This window comes from Phyllobates terribilis, unplaced genomic scaffold, assembly GCF_046119375.1.
Source record: "Phyllobates terribilis strain yellow unplaced genomic scaffold, ASM4611937v1 Scaffold_4__5_contigs__length_816908805, whole genome shotgun sequence".
NCBI classification, from domain to species: domain Eukaryota; kingdom Metazoa; phylum Chordata; class Amphibia; order Anura; family Dendrobatidae; genus Phyllobates; species Phyllobates terribilis.
The window spans coordinates 518,119,705-518,139,163 of NW_027362764.1; the positions used below are offsets into that span (position 1 = coordinate 518,119,705).

At 40.5% G+C, this 19,459-nt stretch overlaps 1 protein-coding gene across 3 annotated transcripts in view; it reads left to right on the forward strand.

Annotated features, from left to right (window-relative positions):
* The window catches only part of CARMIL1 (capping protein regulator and myosin 1 linker 1), a 344,138-nt gene that overhangs the window by 223,632 nt on the left and 101,047 nt on the right, over positions 1-19,459 (forward strand). For all 3 annotated transcript variants that reach the window (XM_073678871.1, XM_073678872.1, XM_073678873.1), the window contains exons 27-28: positions 6,241-6,416; positions 10,262-10,349. In XM_073678871.1, the coding sequence (XP_073534972.1) occupies positions 6,241-6,416; positions 10,262-10,349 (264 nt within the window). The remainder of the gene's footprint in view (positions 1-6,240; positions 6,417-10,261; positions 10,350-19,459) is intronic.

A 19,459-nucleotide genomic window follows, 5' to 3' on the forward strand; every position in this document is an offset into this window, starting at 1 on the left:
GAGAATTTCACGTCAATAGCACCTTTAGAAATGAATTTACTTAGAAAATTGTTGACGTGTTCAATACTTAATTCATTCCCTGTACCTAGAACTCTGCTACAGATGCACATTTGTGTACACACAGCTTTTCTAAATATGCACAATAAAATCATTGTTTTATCAGCAGGAGATTATCACTACAGAGCTAAGTGTTTTAGTCAATTGCTCTGTGTAACCCCTCCCCCACCATTGATTGGCAGCTTTCTGTGAATGTACAGTGTACATAGAGAGCTGCCAATCAGTGGTGTGGACGGGGTTATACAGAGCTCAGTATTTAGAGAACTGCTAGATCTGTAGCAGATAAACCAGTGATTGTATCAAAATAACAAAGTTATACATCGCTGGAATCAGGGTCTCAGTCCCTACATCATAATACTGTCAGATTACGTAGCAAAAACTTGGTGACAGGTTCCCTTTCACCCTTTGCCCCTAAGCACCATCACATCCTCTTTTAAGTGGTTACCAAATGGTAACATCATTAGAGCCGTTACCATCCAGTAACTGTTTAGTAAAGTTGTGGCAGCTCTGCTTTAGTTCTAAATGTGAGATCTCGCATTATTACAGTTAGGGGGATCTTGGATGGTTGTGAAATCTCTCTGCTTGCTGGGATCCCACAGCCCATAAGTTTTGCTCTACTGTCGGGTCTTTTTGGGTGGCATTAACATTTTTGATTGCCATTTAGAAAAATTATCTGTCTGTGGCTGCTCAATATTTTCATAAAGACGGGCTCCCATTAATTTTTTTTTTTTTGCCTAAATAGAAGTGTATTTAGTGAGGGTCCAACTCCTAGAACCCTTTTCAATCAGCTGAATTTGTGCAGCTCCATACATTGTGTCGTGTAAGATCTCTCCTAATATAACTGTATGGAAGACAGCTTGAAGTACCATTTATGGCCACTACACAATTTACAGATCCTGGCTACTTCTGGTGTTTTGTGGCCCCTAAATCAGCTGATTGGTGGATTTGTTGAGGATAGAACCTGCAAAAGTATTGAATATTTTTAAACCAATTGCATGAAGCAAACCTTGACGTTCTTCAGATTGTAAGCTGAACTGATAGGCATACATAATAGTGTTTGTATGAGGTCCTGGAATGAATTCATCCTTTGTGAATTCCTCTGAAGTACAGTGGCTTTGAACATTAATGGTATGGATAATCTGACATAAAGGTCTTCACTTTATAGGCTTCTAAGATTAGAACAACCTAAAGAAATGTGTAGTGCTTATTTACACATGAAAGTAACATCTCATCCTTCCTTCTGCATGAAAAAAGTCTCCATATTTTTTTTCCTAAACATTTGGTTTTGGGGTATATTAATCTGATGCCAGGTCACATTGTACTCTACGCAATATGTTACAAATCTGAAAAAAGGAGATTTTTGTGCATAATAATGACTAATTTATCAGCAATATTAATGCATCTGAAAGGATATGGCACTGAATTATTGATGAAGCAGATGGTCATAGTATTCTATAACATATTTCTGATGCATACTATATGTTCTCAATCACATGCTGGAAGCCAATAACCACAAAAGGCTTATGTGGTAGAATTGCAAGTCTAGGCCTTACTGCATGCAAGAAGGTGCCCTCGTTATTTCCATGTAACACCAACCGAATGAAAATTGCTTTTTTTGCTCACCAGAAATACAATACTGGAATTAGATCTGTTTTAAAGGGTTTTTTAGAATTATTAGAATGTATATTATCGTCCATAAACAGTGCCATACCTGTACACAGGTTGTCTATGGTACTGCAAGTCAACCTTGCTCACAAAAGTTGAGCGTCGTTACAAGACACAGTAGACTGGTGTGGTTCGGCTTAAAGAAAGCAGTGGGATTTTCTAATCTTAAACACCTTTAAAGGGGTTGTATCACGAATAAAGAACATTTTATTTAATAGATATTGAAATAATAAGTTCCACAATTGGATGTGTTAAAAAAAAAAAAAAATTCCTATGCTGAGATAATCTTATAAATGTGTTCCTGTTATGTGCTGTCTTATTTGCTGTGTTCGACCATGCAAACTGCTACAGTTCATAGTATGTGCATACCACAGCTCTTGGCCTAAGAGAGGTACTCAGATGACACAGCAGGGACTGCTTCTTGCTGTGAGATAACACATTTTCCTGCCTGTTTTATCATAGAAGTGAGTGTTTCTGCCTCGCCTACAGCCCCGAGTTCATCACAAATCAAGGAACTTCGGTAGCCTGTGAGCTCATATGTCACTGACTTGATTTATGATGAGCTCAGCGGGCAGGAGATGCAGCAGAAACGCTCACTCCTGTGATAAAACAGGCAGGGAAATGTGTTACCTCACAGAAAGTAGGAGCTGTGAGCCCCTGCTGTGTCATCTGTATAGTCACTTACCATAAGTGACTTATGACTTGTCACCTGGCAAGGAGTTGTGGTTTGTGCTGACGATGAACTTTAGTAGCTGTGCAAAGTCGGAAACCGCAAATACATAGTACATAGCAAGTACATAGCAGGGGCATATTTATAAGTTTATTAGGATTTTTTTTTTTTAACACATTTCTTTAAGTAATTTATTATTATTCAAATGTATACTAATTAAAAATACTTTGCTAATGGTACAACCCTTTTTAAAGGAGTTGTTTAGGATTAAAGTGTCTGATACATGCAGTCCAAACCCTGAAAAGCATGTACCTGCTGTCCGGTTCCCTCTAGTTAATGTATTATTATTTCAAGGTCTACTAAAGGGAACCTAACAGCTGATGCATGCTGACCGAGCCACTCTGAAGACTAGTCAGATAGGAGGGTCTCCAGAGGCTCTCCCTGTCTGCACTATTGGAGTGAAAGGTCTCTCCCTGCATTCATGTATAAGGAGAGACCTGTCAGTCCAGGAGAGCAAGTGGGGGAAAGCCATTGGGGATCCCATAGTTTCCCATAATACTCAGTCCCAGGCGGCTTTTGAAGTCTGTGTCTTTCTGAACCTTATTGATTGGCAGAGAATCTGAAGCCACTTAAATCTTTAAACCACCATAAGAGCCTGTGAAAACCATCTTGAACGGGACACAATTAGATGTGGACTAGCTGTGCCCACGAGTGAGTGCACCAAACTGAACATCACATTATTGCAGATGAGGACTACCCACATAATAATAAATACCGCTCAGCTGCCCACTGTTCAGTATGAAGTCTATATACAGTATGTCTACCTTGTATAACATTCCTAGCTGGCGTTTAGTGCATTTGCTGAGTAATCAGTGCTTGTCTGTATATTGTTCAACACGTACATTCATTGCTGAAATGAATTATGAATTATTTGTGTTTTATATATATCTGATTATTTCGGTGGTCTACGACCTGTGTTTCACTACCTACTGTGAAACTGTAAGATTTAGCATGCTGTGATGACCTTCTAGTTTAACAGCTGGAGAGTCACAAATTGCCAATAATTTATACTACAAAAACATTCCTAGTTATGGAATTATACATCGCTCCCTGTGTTTGTAGCTGTGTAGGAGATGTATAACTAGATAGCCACATCAACCTAAGTCCATCTCCACTACATGGTACCCAAATATCTCTTTCTGTATCTCTTTCTGCTTCCTGCGCTCATGTGCCAGTTGCCGTCACTGTTGGGTGCCACCACTCCATTCCAGTGGACAGTGAGGAAGGTGGTTTACACATTAGTGTATACAGCTGTTGGCATGCTAATATTGTAGTCACCTTCTTTTCTCAACTCGCTGCCCCGGCCAGCCGCTGCTCTGTGGACGCAAACCTAGGGGCTGTAGCAGCAAATGCCACATACCTGTGCAGGGGTGAAAGGGTGATCACTACAGAGCCCTTGGGTCCTACTTAAGTGGAATGACCTGCACCAAGTCTGTCCTTAGTAACCTTTTTGAGTGGACTAATTCGTTAAAGTGGAGCTATTTTTCCTACTCCTGCCAAGATGGACAGTACATCAATGTACAGGCACTTCATGGCTCCACACACCCAATATGGCCTATGCCTTATGTGAAAATCAAGGGGTCTGAAGATGCCATTACCCATTCATCGAACATTGGGAGCTTCATGAATTAACAAGGAAGAACAGTCATGCCTCCTATCTCATTTTTCAATAGAAAATATAGGGGAGTTGTAGTGGCTACTACAGAATATTGGCTTCATAGGCGTTATTCTCTTTAAAACATATATGTTTGAATACCGGTTTTGGCCTCAGGTATCAGACCCTATTCACACTTCTTTTGCATTGTACTTTAAGAAAGGCTCACAGCACATAAGCCAAACATATCCATTGGTTTCCATTCACATGACCTATTTTGATTGTGTCCTTAGGACATCTGCTCAGCTGGTATATGCACACAGGTATAGTACAGCTCGCCTTGGTTGAGGCTTTCAACAATTCTCAGCACAGAAATGCCACTTCTGCCCCTTGTGGCCAAAGACTGCATAACAAACAGAAGATTTTCCAGCTGATTCTTGATTAAAATTTTTCAAAAACTTTTATTCCATGTTGCAAAAATTGGCGCTCACAATAAATCCAAGCATGATGTAGTTTCCTACGAGTTTGACTAAAAAAAGCCCTCAATCATAAATGATTATAGACTTTTTTTTAAGTCTGGATTGCATAGGAAACTACATCATGCTTAGATTTATTGCGAGTGCCAATTTTTGCAACATGGAATACGTTTTTGAAATATTTTAATCAAGAATCAGCTGGAAAATCTATTTTCTGATGTTATACTTTTTCTTAGCTGTATATAAAAGCATAGAATCCTGTTTTGTTTTGTTTTTTAGAGGCATGTTGTGAAAAAAAATTGTTACTCCAACAATTGCTTTTAGAATCCGTTATTTGTAAAATTGTGCATTCATGGCACATAGTGTTGACCTTTACTGCTCTCCTGGGCATATTTAGAGAGGATTCTCTTACAAGCAATGCAAATAGTCTCCGTTTCATATCCTGGGCAAAAAAACAAAAACAGATTTCAATTATTTTGATAGTTGAGAAATAATTTCAGGCCCTATTTTCCTCCTTCAAGAACCTGTGGCAATTCCCGACAATAAGCTATAGAAAGGACTGTGTTGTGTCATGAGCAGAGGCCGTGAGAGGACTGTAAACTAGATGCTGCTGTGCATTTCTTGCAGTCTGGTAATGTCATCTATTCTGCAGCAGGTTCATACAGTATAACCAAGGTATACATTTTTAAGAACCTGATCTGATATTGATTATATTCTAGTGGCTTTAGAGACATGCATTATTCACTCTTCATTGCTTTCTCTGAGAGTATGTGCACAAGCCGGAGGCTGAAAAAAAAACATCTTTCATCTATTTCAGACACTGGTATACATTGAGCCACAGTAGGTGTAGAATTATTATTCCTTACTGTTCTTTACATTATCCTCCATTTAGATGATTCCGTGTGAAATGTGGGATCTTAAATTCTGTATCATTGGAATGGTACATACTCGGCCGCCTGTGACTCAACCGTGGTCAGCCGAAGGGTTGCAATTAGATTCTGAAGTCTGCTGAAAACTGCTGTGCCTCTTATGACAGTACTCTTCTGAAGACCAGTCTGTGGCTGGCATTCATAGAAGACCGTGTTTTTTCCTATATTCTGCAATACTGTAGTATTGTGTCTATACGCGAAAGCGTAGTCTACATAAAGATGCGATGCGGTATACGACGATACAGATGTTTTGTTTGTGGGTATTTACATGACCACATTGTTTCTTAAAGGGCTTGTCCAGTACTCTGGAAACCCCCTTCGCAATCACTATATTTTCCCTGTGTAAAATAACAGGCTATACTCAACTCTGGTGCTGGTACTGTTCCAGCTATCTAATTACATTATGTCGCGAACTCTGCAGATATTCAGCTGCCACTTCTCTCACTTCCTTCTGATCAAACTGACACCCAGAAGAAGTGAGAGCTACTGCTGCTCTCTGCCTTCCTCCGGATGTCTGTTTTGGCCAAAGGAAGTGAGAGGCAAGCGATCGCTGATTCGCTGCAGGGCTTGCATGACATAAAAATGTCATGCAAGCCCCGGGAGACTAGGTTCCAACACCGATGGATCCACGCCAGCATCGGAGGTGAGTAGAGATGTTAATATTTTACATGGTGGAAATATAGTGAGTGTGAAGGGGTTATCCAAGTAGTGGACAACCCCCTATAATTGATATTCTTGTGGCACCATGAGGAGATATTGATCTATAGATCTTTCTTTTTATATTTATAGCAACTTCTAGAAGCTATGGTCGATGCAGCTGAAAATCTATGCCCAAATGTGATGAAAAAAGCGAATATTCGGGAGGATTTCATACAGGCCAGCACTGAGAAGATCTCAATTCCTCGCAATTTTGTAAAAAATGTCCTCCTGGAACAATCTGGGATAGATATTCTTAACAAAATAAGGTAAGACATGCATAATGATAGAAAATAGTTGAAATGGCCTTTGTCAAGTTAGAGCTGATGGGTCGTAATCATATTTGTTGAATTTTCATTTTAGACTGAAGTATTATTACTCAAGGCTAGGTACCTTATACTCTCTTCATAATATATTTCATGTAATAGCTGAATAAAGGAAAACAATTGTGTAATAATTATCTAATAAAAGCATAATGGCTTCCAACCTGTACAGGTTCATCAGCTCCACAATTTGCAGGAAAAGAACACATTGCCACTGGAACCTAAAATACTCCTATGGACCCAATTTATTAATACTGCACTTTTTTTAAACAACTCTTAAAGATGAGCTGGCGTAAGATGCCCCGCGTTAATTCAGAGGCATGCCCCCTATTAACTCTTCCCAACAAATAACGTACTGGTACGTCATATGTTAGGTCCCTGTCTTTAATGCAGTGTTAGGAACTGAGCCCTCCTCTTTCCTGGCAGATGATTGCTGTGTTATTCAGTTCCGTTAAAAGTGCCCATCGGCCCATGGCACTGATGGGTTGCCATGAGAGCTTGGAGTCTGCTGAAGACCATTGTGCGTGTAATGACAGTACTTCTATGAAGTCCAGCCTGTGGATTTTCGTGTTCCACTACAATATTGTGGTGTTGCTGTGTATAGTGTAAGTGATCGGCTGATCGCCTGTTCAAGTGCCCTCAAAGGGAAACTCCAAGAATTAGATAAAATTGCGTCCCTGATATAATTCTTTCAGAGAGAAGGGAGGGGGCGCACTACTAATATGCAATTGATACTATAGGGCTCAACATCATGTGGAGAGAAGGAACCATATAGGAGACCAAAAAAAGCACCGCATTAAGATGTGCACACCTGGTATAACAGTAAGTAATGCAAAAAGTTTATTGAGCACAAGGACAATGGAGTTAAAAACACTTAAAACAACAAATGGTATAATACATCCCTGGGTAATGATATATAAACATATCCGTGTTAGCAGCAACCTGCTGTGGTACATAGGGGGACCACGAAGAGGAAGCTGCAAAGGTATAGTGATGGAGAGAAGCCCCACGCGTATCGCCGTCAGCTGACGGCTTCTTCAGGGGAGGCTGCCGGCAATACGCGTGGGGCTTCTCTCCATCTCTATACCTTTGCAGCTTCCTCTTCGTGGTCCACCTATATACCACAACAGGTTGTATCCCTATATCCCTTCTCTTGTATTTTCCAGTACAACCTCTGGGAGTAAAGCCTACAAGCTTTATCCATTCATGAATCTTTTTGCTTGGTACCATTATTAGATTCAGGATATTTCCTTGATTTGGTACATACTGAGAATTCATGATTTTTATAGGTCAGTAGTTCTCTCTGGGGGATCCGGGAATACCTGACACTTTACATGTGACATGTACTTCTACTTGACCCACGACTGTGATCTTATAAACATCTTGACCATATTTAGGGCAACCATGTCACGTTGTTACCAGGCGCCTGGCTTTTTCATGTTTGCATAATTTGTTTTGTGATGACTATCATTGTTTATGATCATTAGCATATTATCCTGTATGCATATTGCCTATGGTGCTAAGAGATCATCTATATCTATATCCATTTTTTCCGAGTGTCTTGGTTCCACAAGTAGGTTGCTGCTTACATTGATATATTTATATTTCATTACCCAGGGATGTATTATACCATTTGTTGGTTTTTTAAGTGTTTTTTACTCCATTGTCCTTGTGCTCAATAAACTTTTTGTATTACTTAGGGTTATACCAGGTGTGCACATCTTTATGCGGTGCTTTTCTTTGCCTCCTGATATAATTCAACCTGCAGCCCGTCCTAGTCTCGTATCAGTACGGGCTGCGGATTAGAGATCTACAGCTCCGGAGGCCTGCATCTTAACTAACAAGAGCTGTATCATGCATACCTCAGTCGGCTGGAGCACGGCAGTCACATGTGAAGAAATATATCCCTTCCTAGCTGAGAACAAAGTGGGTTATCTCCAGCTTCATCCTCCTCCAATGTTTTATTGCTTTCCAGTTGGACACTCAGCTTTATAGCTGTGCACAAAGACTATCATACTGATAGAGGAGGATGAAGCTTGAGATCTCCTCGCAGATCACAGTGTGGGTTAAAACCTATTTTGTTACACGAGAGCCGTGCTCCTGGCCGCTGAGGGGGTATGTGTGATACAGCTATTGACATTTGAGTTCTTGGAAGCTGTAGGTCTTCAGTTTGCAGCCCGTCCTGGCATGTGACTAGGGTGGGCTGCAGTTTGAATTATATCAAGGACTCCAATTTATCTAACTTTTGGAGAACTCCTTTAAGGAATTACAAAATACAGTAAAATTTGTTTTTAAAAATGACAAAAATGTAAACGTTCAAATTGCCCCCTTTTTCCCCATTAAAAACAGTGATTCTGGACATGAATGAAAGAGCTTGAGTTGTTGATGTGCAGCTGATATTGTATCTCGCCAATATTCTCATTAGTGAATGTTTAAAAGAAGGCTGAATTTTTCAAAGCATTAGGGTCGCCTTTTTTCCAATGAACTGGTAAACAATGGATATGAATATTTCATGCTTCTAAAGTGTCACATCAAAAATAATAAGATTAGATGTGAGACTTTGTGTCCCCTCCAATGCTGCCTCAGATGATGACCTGAAGCTCAGGATCCTCTGCTGCTGATTACAGGTTCAGTCCAGAATGGCTGACCCTAAAACCATTCCTTTATGGAGGCTTTTCTGACCTTCTTTCACTAAACACTTTTCACTTAAGAATTAAATGCTATTTGTTTTCTTTCATGTGAAGTGTGATTTAATGTTTCCTGGCAGCATCTCATCTAGCATAAATGTGTCAGCGAGTGTCTGCCTAATCCTCCAAGCCTTCATCTTCATATCAGTCATCCAGGAAAGTGAAACCTCTGTGCCTCATTTCTGTGTATTGTGCTTGCACAATGACTTGGAAATAATCCAGAGTAACCCTTTAAGCACTGAAATTATTCCCATAGGCTCTAACATGAGCAAGATCTTTTTAATGAAATCAACATTAATTATGGATTACAAATGGCTAGATGTTTTTTGAGAAAGCTTTAATGCCTTGCTATGTTAAAATAATTATATACTGGCCTGGATAAAATGCTACTTATTCTACCATATATATTGCTGACATGAATGTGTCATCAGAAAATGCCTATTGTTTAAATCCAGCTTTTGTTACTTTTTTTTTTATTGTGGGCAATTTTCCTTCTATCTAACACAATCTTTACTAAAAATAAAAAAAATAGAAATCTTGCAGTTTTCACACTGGGAATTTTTTAGATTCGTACGTCCTGTTCTTTTAGAAAATTCACATGTACATTAGGAGCAATAGACTGACTAACACACTTTTGTATTGAAGCAACTAATGCGCATGTGCAAAAGTCAATATAAAGAGCAATGGCAGCCTTGTATAGAGGTGATTCCTATCAGTGTAATCGTGCCTCTGATGACAATGAACCAGCTGAAAGCTCTTCCTGAAAGGACAGGAATTATGAGTCTAAAATAGCCCCCTGTGGCCAGTGGAAAAATGCAAGATTATCATTTTTTGTTATTTTTAATAAAATCCATTTGAAATAATATTGAAAAATAAATTTAGCAGAAAAGTTTGATTTACATAGGTAATTTTCTGATGACTCATTTAAGAAAACCGTTTGGTGGCTACTAATTAGGACTACTTCATAATAAGTTCATCTCCCAGTGTCCTCAAAAGTTTAACCTAAAAAAGTAATTTCCTTGAAAAAGAGGCAATGTGTAAAGTTACAGTGCTAGCATTAATGCTGAGATATACGGTATATCGTTTTATATTCTTTCTTCACAGCGAAGTTAAACTTACGGTGGCATCTTTCTTGTCCGACCGCATTGTTGATGAAATCTTAGATGCACTCTCAAGCAGCCATCATAAACTGGTAAGTCTTGTGTGTAATATGTTTTTTTTCTTTATGGAGGTGATATACAAGTAAAAGGGTTATATAGCTGTAATAATATGACATTGCAAGCCTTATACAGTGCTTTGCTGATAGGCAAGTATGAGATAAGTGAGTTGTAATAACTAATGTAACACAATGCTTATTAATTAATATATCTGCAGGGATCTATGCATGGTATAGTCTGGGTAATGGTGCGTCAGATAAACTACCATCAGCACTCCACATGAAGAAGACAAGGGGTCAATGTTATATGTAGTGTAGTAATAGTATAGTGTTTGAGTTTAGCTCATGGACTTGTGAGCTTTGTCAATCTTTAGTTCAGGGGTGGGGAACCGAGGGCCATGGCCCCTGATGACCTTTTTTCCAGCCCCTAGGCAGATTGCTGAAGACCGCTGTGCTTGGGCTGGCAGCTGTATTTTGCTGGCCTCTGGCCCATTAATTTTTTCTTGCTCTGTGAGCACATGCACGCAGTGTTCATTACTGAATGCTGAGGTACGTGCAATGAAAGATTACAACCTGACATCAGGGCCAGTGGCGAGACGTACTTTGTGGGCAGAGTTGGTGCACGATTTGTACGGCCCCCGAAGGATGGCATAAATATCCAAATGGCCCTTGGCAGAAAGAAGGTTCCTCACCCCTGCTTTAGTTGATCATAGTATGTTCATTTTAATATCCGGAACTTCTATTCCTGGCCTGGATTATCAAAGTAAGTACACCAGTCTCATCAGGATTAAGAAATCTGTGTATTAATGTATGCAGTTTATATTGTGATGGATCTTCTAATGATTCATTATATATATATATATATATATATATATGTATATATATATATATATTTATATTTATATTTATTTATATATATATATTTATATATATTTTCAGGACTATGAAAATTGTACATTCACACTGAAGGCATCAAAACTATGAATTAACACATGTAGAATTATAAACTTAACAAAAAAGTGTGAAACAACTGAAAATATGTCTTATATTCTAGGTTCTTCAAAGGAGCCACCTTTTGCTTTGATGACTGCTTTGCACACTCTTGGCATTCTCTTGATGAGCTTCAAAAGGTAGTCACCGGAAATGGTCTTGACTTCACAGGTGTGCCCTGTCAGGTTTAATAAGTGGGATTTCTTGTCTTATAAATGGGGTTGGGACCATCAGTTGTGTTGTGCAGAAGTCTGGTGGATACACAGCTGATAGTCCTACTGAATAGACTGTTAGCTGCTTTTTTCTTGCCATAATACAAATTCTAAGTAAAGAAAAATGAGTGGCCATCATTACTTAAAGAAATGAAGGTCAGTCAGTGCGAAAAATTGGGCAAACTTTGAAAGTGTCCCCAAGTGCAGTTGCAAAAACCATCAAGCACTACAAAGAAACTGGCTCACATGAGGACCGCCCCAGGAAAGGAAGACCAAGAGTCACCTCTGCTTCTGAGGATAAGTTTATCCGAGTCACCAGCCTCAGAAATCGCAGGTTAACAGCAGCTCAGATTAGAGACCAGGTCAATGCCACACAGAGTTCTAGCAGCAGACACATCTCTTCAACAACTGTTAAGAGGAGACTTTGTGCAGCAGGCCTTCATGGTAAAATAGCTGCTAGGAAACCACTGCTAATGACAGGCAACAAGCAGAAGAGACTTGTTTGGGCTAAAGAACACAAGGAATGGACATTAGACCAGTGGAAATCTGTGCTTTGGTCTGATGAATCCAAATTTGAGATCTTTGGTTCCAACCACCATGTCTTTGTGCGACGCAGAAAAGGTGAACGGATGGACTCTACATGCCTGGTTCCCACTGTGAAGCATGGAGGAGGAGGTGTGATGGTGCGGGGGTGCTTTGCTGGTGACACTGTTGGGGATTTATTAAAAATTGAAGGCTTACTGAACCAGCATGGCTACCACAGCATCTTGCAGCGGCATGCTATTCCGTCCGGTCACCAGACATGAACCCAATCGAGATGGTTTGGGGTGAGCTGAACCGCAGAGTGAAGGCAAAAGGGCCAACAAGTGCTAAGCATCTCTGGGAACTCCTTCAAGATTGTTGGAAGACCATTTCCAGTGACTACCTCTTGAAGCTCATTAAGAGAATGCCAAGAGTGTGCAAAGCAGTCATCAAAGCAAAAGGTGGCTACTTTGAAGATCCTAGAATATAAGACATATTTTCAGTTGTTTCACACTTTTTTGTTAAGTATATAATTCCACATGTGTTAATTCATAGTTTTGATGCCTTCAGTGTGAATGTACAATTTTCATAGTTATGAAAATACAGAAAAATCTTTAAATGAGAAGGTGTGTCCAAACTTTTGGTCTGTACTGTATATTATATTAAGGGTTTTTTTATGTAATCGAAGTGTAGCATAAAATAAGGGAAGAGAGCCTGACTCTTAAGATGTATCACTTTATGGGCTGCTTACTGTAGTTTTGATAGCATGCCTGTTTTATCTGTTATCGATGTAGTAGTGGTCATATTGCTAAGCTGTGTATAAGTCCGCACCCGATTGGCAGCTTCCTGTGTACATTGTCAGCAAACTGCCAATCAATGGTGTGAGTGTGGTTACTCATGATTGCCATGCATGTGAGACCTAGGCAGAGTCAGGCAGTGATAATCTGAAACAACATGCATATACAACACGGAGCCCAGTAAGTGACACATCCTTGGAATCTGGCTCATTTGCTCTACATTATGCTGCTCTCAGATTAAATAACAAAAACCTGCTGACAGATTCCTTTTTAGAGCTGAATTTTATAATACTAAGCTCCACATCCCTGCTAGAGAGAGCCTAGGAGCTTACAGCACAGTGATATACACTATAAGGACACTTTATTAAAGACATCTGCACTTTCAGGATTGGAGTGCACTCACATGAAAATTAGGCACATGACCCTGGAGTAAGAAATTTTTCCATGGACTTGTATCACTGAATGGTCTGAGCAACTTTGAGCCAGGCACGGTCATCCGTGCTAGAGTAGGCTGGGCCAGTATTCTAAAACCTACCAACCTTGTGGGGTTTTCTCAAGCAACTGTATCGTGAGTATACCAATAATTCTGTGATCATAAAAAAATATCAAAATAAAGGAAATTCTGTGGGTGTAAACAATTCATCCACGAAAGGGGACGGAGGAAGATTTGTGCACAGTCAAGCGAATTGAAGCCCAATGCTATGCAGTTGCCCCCAATTAATCTGACCAAATGCACACATTTTCGTTCCGTATCACAGACGCAAACAGAAAGGCAAGACACCATTTGGTAAAGGAGCTTATAATTATTGGATCTCTGAGCAAAAACATTGGTTCACAAAAAAAGACATTTCTCGGTCCGTTAAATCCTGATTTCTGTTGCAACATACAGAAGGGATCGTCAGAATTTGACCCCATCAATCACATGTCAACCGTTCAGGCTCTTGAAGAGTAGAGTCCTCTTGTGGGGACAGTTATTGTGAAGTGGTTCCGTTTTCCCGGAACCCCTGTGTTAAAGGATGAGATTCCCTCCAAAAATATCAGTTATTAATGGGGAACTCTCCTACACCTCTATTGAGGTCCGATATTAACTATTAACATCAAACTTGACTATTAATAATTAATATCCACTAACGTTATCTGTGCCTTATACTATATACCAACTGAGACAAAACCGTGTGCTAATAAAAGGTATTTATTACACAAAAGTCTACAGTTAATATACTACTATTTATTCCACTAACACAGTACACAATAATAGTAACAATATACAATTCCCAATTACCTGTTTTCCACGCATGTTTCCTAATCACTCATGCGGCCCACCCAACTGTACTAACTTTCCCTATATATATACAGATACAAGGATATCAATATCTAGGAGGGTTAGTACAGGGTATGTAGGGCTAGTAAGTAAAGAGTTACAGGGGAAGAGAGATACTCAGCCATGTGTTGTGTCCATCCTCTCCAAGTGTCCAAAAAGGGCGCTAGCACATGAGTGCTCTGGGGTTTTAAGTCCAGCACAAGAAATGATGTATTATTCCCCGCCCACTGGCTAAGGTCTTTGTTCATGTCCAGCCATACTCGCAAAACCTGTTTTAGTACATGGCTGGACATTTTGTTGATCCTGCCCCCAACAGCAGCAGCAAACAGACTGAAACACATAAGGAGATGGGGGCCAATATATACATGTATACTTATCTGCAAACATGGCTAGCATGCAGATACATATATACATGTACAACCTAGGACACTTCCCTTTGCAATCCCCCTGTTGTCGAGAACACGACAATGAAATTTGAGGGAAGTGTTGTACTGGGATATATTTGCCTACTCAAGCCCCATTTATAAGTTGTGACAGTTCAGGATGGAATGAAGTATAATACTGCACTTAGGTACCTAGACATCACCCACGTGGCCATCAGTTCTTCCCTGCCGTTCACCGTAATCTAACGTCTCCATCCATAGAAAACACCTGGCTTCTTTCTTGGTGTTTAATCAAAGTTTTTTTTTTTGTCATCAAAGTCTTTTTTTTTTTTTTTTTTCGTCTCTTTCCTTGGTTCTGGCAATCTTCAGGTATCCGCCTATCCCAGAGCCATCATTCTACTAGTCAGACTCTGGACTGGCTTTCACCCTCACAGTCCATAGGTCGGCCAACATCATCTCGTGTACACCCCTCACCTTGCCAGACTTTCCGTTACTCTCCGACAGCTTGTTTCCGCTGGATTTTGAGTATGTCTGGCGTGATGAGACTGCTGGGTGTCACAGTCTGTAGTTGGGCCTCACAGCATTCTTTCAGCGGAGGCACGACTCCCTTCAGGGACAACTTTGCCTTTGCTCAGGGACAACTTTGCCTTTGCTCAGGGACAACTTTGCCTTTGCTCAGGGACAACTTTGCCTTTGCTCAGGGACAACTTTGCCTTTGCTCAGGGACAACTTTGCCTTTGCTCAGGGACAACTTTGCCTTTGCTCAGGGACAACTTTGCCTTTGCTCAGGGACAACTTTGCCTTTGCTCAGGAACAACTTTGCCTTTGCTCAGGAACAACTTTGCCTTTGCTCAGGAACAACTTTGCCTTTGCTCAGGAACAACTTTGCCTTTGCTCAGGAACAACTTTGCCTTTGCTCAGGAACAACTTTGCCTTTGCTCAGGAACAACTTTGCCTTTGCTCAGGAACAACTTTGCCTTTGCTCAGGAACAACTTTGCCTTTGCTCAGGAACAACTTTGCCTTTGCTCAGGAACAACTTTGCCTTTGCTCAGGAACAACTTTGCCTTTGCTCAGGAACAACTTTGCCTTTGCTCAGGAACAACTTTGCCTTTGCTCAGGAACAACTTTGCCTTTGCTCAGGAACAACTTTGCCTTTGCTCAGGAACAACTTTGCCTTTGCTCAGGAACAACTTTGCCTTTGCTCAGGAACAACTTTGCCTTTGCTCAGGAACAACTTTGCCTTTGCTCAGGAACAACTTTGCCTTTGCTCAGGAACAACTTTGCCTTTGCTCAGGAACAACTTTGCCTTTGCTCAGGAACAACTTTGCCTTTGCTCAGGAACAACTTTGCCTTTGCTCAGGAACAACTTTGCCTTTGCTCAGGAACAACTTTGCCTTTGCTCAGGAACAACTTTGCCTTTGCTCAGGAACAACTTTGCCTTTGCTCAGGAACAACTTTGCCTTTGCTCAGGAACAACTTTGCGTGTTGATTAAAGAAGATCGCTGAGGCGGTTCCTCCATGAATAGATACGCAGATCTTTACTACGCAGGTCAGAATTTCTCGAGTAGGGAGTGATGTCACAATACCTAAGTAGACTGCGGGGAGAAACACCGTCTGATTCTAACAGACATTTAATCCATCCCTTACGAACTTCACAATAGCTAGGGTTGAAGTGGCAAATACCTTATAAAGTGAGGGGACCTGTCCCTAGAGAACCTAACTCTATTTCCCCATTCACACAGAACACACATTACAATTCCATTCCAAAATAAGCTTTTGGTTTGAATACATATAGAGACTTGAGCTAAAATAGCATGTATCCTAACTGATCCATAGAGCACATGCAGATCATTGACCCATGTGCAATTGGAGTAACTACCGGCTGCAAATGCATGAACACCGTTACATGAACACACTTATTGTGGACTGAGTATGTCCATGCACAGGTAGTTATGCATTTACACCTAAAGTGTCTATATGTACACATATGGAATTTCAGTATACAGTAAAACTCAAATTTACATTAAATTATATATACACAAGATATATTGGATTCGGGGTAAAGGACTGCGTTTGTCTTATGTCCTTAACCCCCATCTCTGGCTGAGCTCATGGTGCTCAGCCTGACTTCTGTGCAGCTGGGCAGACAGTCTTTTGATCCTCCTGCAAATCAGAAACAGTCCAATATATAAGTTTACGACCAGGAGGCAATGACAGGAAGAGGCAGATTTGGGGCTTTTTTACAGTCTCCTCCTCATGGCTAAAATATGAGAGATGTTTCAGCTCTGTGACAAACACAAGAGGGGTCTTCTGGCATCTCTCAGGGGTATCTGGGTGAAGGTCAAGACTTCTCTCAGGAGTGATAGGTGTTCTTCAGCACTATGCTCTGCTACATCGATACCTAAAATGGGATTAAGGGAACAATACGCTCCTGGGAGTTCTCCCGGTGCAGTTATTCAACATCCTGACACTGGATAACCTCCCTTATTTTGATCTTCCCTGTCCCATCAAACTCCCGTTCCTTCAGGGTGACCTCCTCCTGTTAACCTTTCTTGAGCTGCCTAGCAAGTTCCTATTGCATAGGCAATGCCTTGACTAGTATTAGTATGCTCCTAGTCAATTGCCTCTGCTTCCCATACAGACACTCCTTCCAGTTTTTCACAATACAAAAGAGTAACACACAGCCCTCGCAGCTACTTATTCTCCTATACATAGCTTCAAACAGACTACACAGAGACAAAGGCTCATCGTGTATAGTTGGCTTGAACTAATTCAGGATTTCTGGAGTAACATCCCAGTTTGCCAGCCTCATGCCTCATCATGAAACTGCCCATCTCTGGGTTTGGTACTCCCCGTTGCAACATACTACCGATTTAAGATATGTAGGCAACCACACCAGCTGGAACTTCAAGGCCTAGGTGCACAATATATACCTATCCACACCTTTCTACCTATCTTAGTCCATGCCGAAAAAAAAGCTCACTCGTGGATATGGCTCTATTAGCAAAGGGAAAATGTTGATACGCTTAGGAAGACTAAACGTCAAACTAAGGTTCACTGTTTTAAGTTGTATCCTGCATCAAGATTTAAACAAAACCAGGTTATCCGTCCAAACTTCAAGGTCTAAGCACACAGTATAACACGACACTCCATCGTGTACGTCACTTACCTGTCCATGCTTCTCTGCCTGTCTTAGTTCACGTAATACACCCTTTATTCAATCCAAAATGCACAGAAAACAAAAAACAAACCATTAACAAATTATCCGACTGAACTTCAAGGCCTAGGTGCACAATATATACCTGTCCACACCTCTCTACCTATCTTAGTCCATGCAGCAAAACCAGCTCATCCACGGATGTGACTATTACCAAATGAAAACCAAAAATAAAATAAACATTCCTGCGATCTATGCTACTCTTAACCTTATGAATTCTATGGAAAAACTGGAGCTAAAAATAAAAGTACCAGCAAATAAACCTCATCTACTTGACAGGGGGTCTGATAGAAAACAACCAGCATACTAACAAATCCTGTTATGAATTGCATACACAGTGAGCCTCCTATAAAGCCTTTCTGCCACCTGTCTGAGCCTCACAGGTCTAACAATATATTTAAACTGTAAAAGAACAAACCTAGTGAACAACAGAACAGTAAAATAAACTAATAAGACAAACAACTGCATACATAAAGAGCAGTACAGGTCTGTAAGAAACTCTGCTGATTGAGTATAAATCAAGGCCTTACTAGGGAGCAAAATTTACCCTTTCATCCCTTGCTTGTAGTCGGCCATTTTGACACATTTGCACATGGTGGGGCACATGAGACTGAGAGAAAATACTATTTTGTCTCTGTAAATGTCTGTTATCCATGCTGGACTTCTCACAATTAATTCTCCAATGACAATTCCTTGCAATGTGTCCAAAGTGACCACATTTAAAACATTTAACAGAGCAATATTTCCTCTCTCTCCTGGTACCTGGCAATATGACCTGAGCTATCGCAGGCATAACATCTAATGGATGCCATGCTTGATGTAGGGCCCCTAACAGAACATACTTCCTTTTGTTTGGATATTTTAAACTGTTCCATCACTAGGGATGCACTTTTAACAATTTTACGTTTGCATTTTCTCATTATTTTACACTTGTCGTTACATTTATTGATTGGATCAAAATTTGATGAAATATTTGATCCATCACTCCCCCCCTTTTTACCCTGCACAGGGCACAATTGGCAGAGAATCTGGCCTTGGTCTCAGAGACAAAGAGAAGGCCGGCACCATGTTTGAAAAATCATTGATGATATTTTGCAAATTTTTAATCAGTTGGGATCTAGTATCAAGATCAACACTCAACTGATTGATTATGGCATCACTAGCTGCTGCCTTGTCCTTAAAAGCTTTGATGTCAGCCTCAGACCGAGTCAGCTGTGCACCAATATCAAGACAATGATTTTTCATCTCAAGCAGTTGCGATTCCAGCATGCAGATCTGCTTATCTCTATCCATATCACATTTACCATTCTCTGCCAGTTGTGTCTGTAAGGCACAAACTCTCTGCAAATTTGTTACACAACACTGGCAGTGAAACTTTGGGGGATCTTCCTTACACAGTGAGTCCTCATATACACAAATCAGTTTTGCTAGCATGTGGAGCCGTTTGCTTGTTTTATTCAAAACCGACCGTCTGTCTATACACATGCTATCATGAGCACATGCTTGCTCCAATAGAGCAGACCACAGCAATTCTGCAGATTTGGGTGTACTGGGGTGCACTGGGTTAAATTTACTGTGTTTTGACAAGCATTTCAGGGTGGATAAATCCATACTCACTCTTCCTGGAGCCATCACAGTCATCCTCCTTGTCCCTTCTGTGCTGCTTGAAAAAGGTCCTTTTACCTCCGGAATGCCTTTTCCTA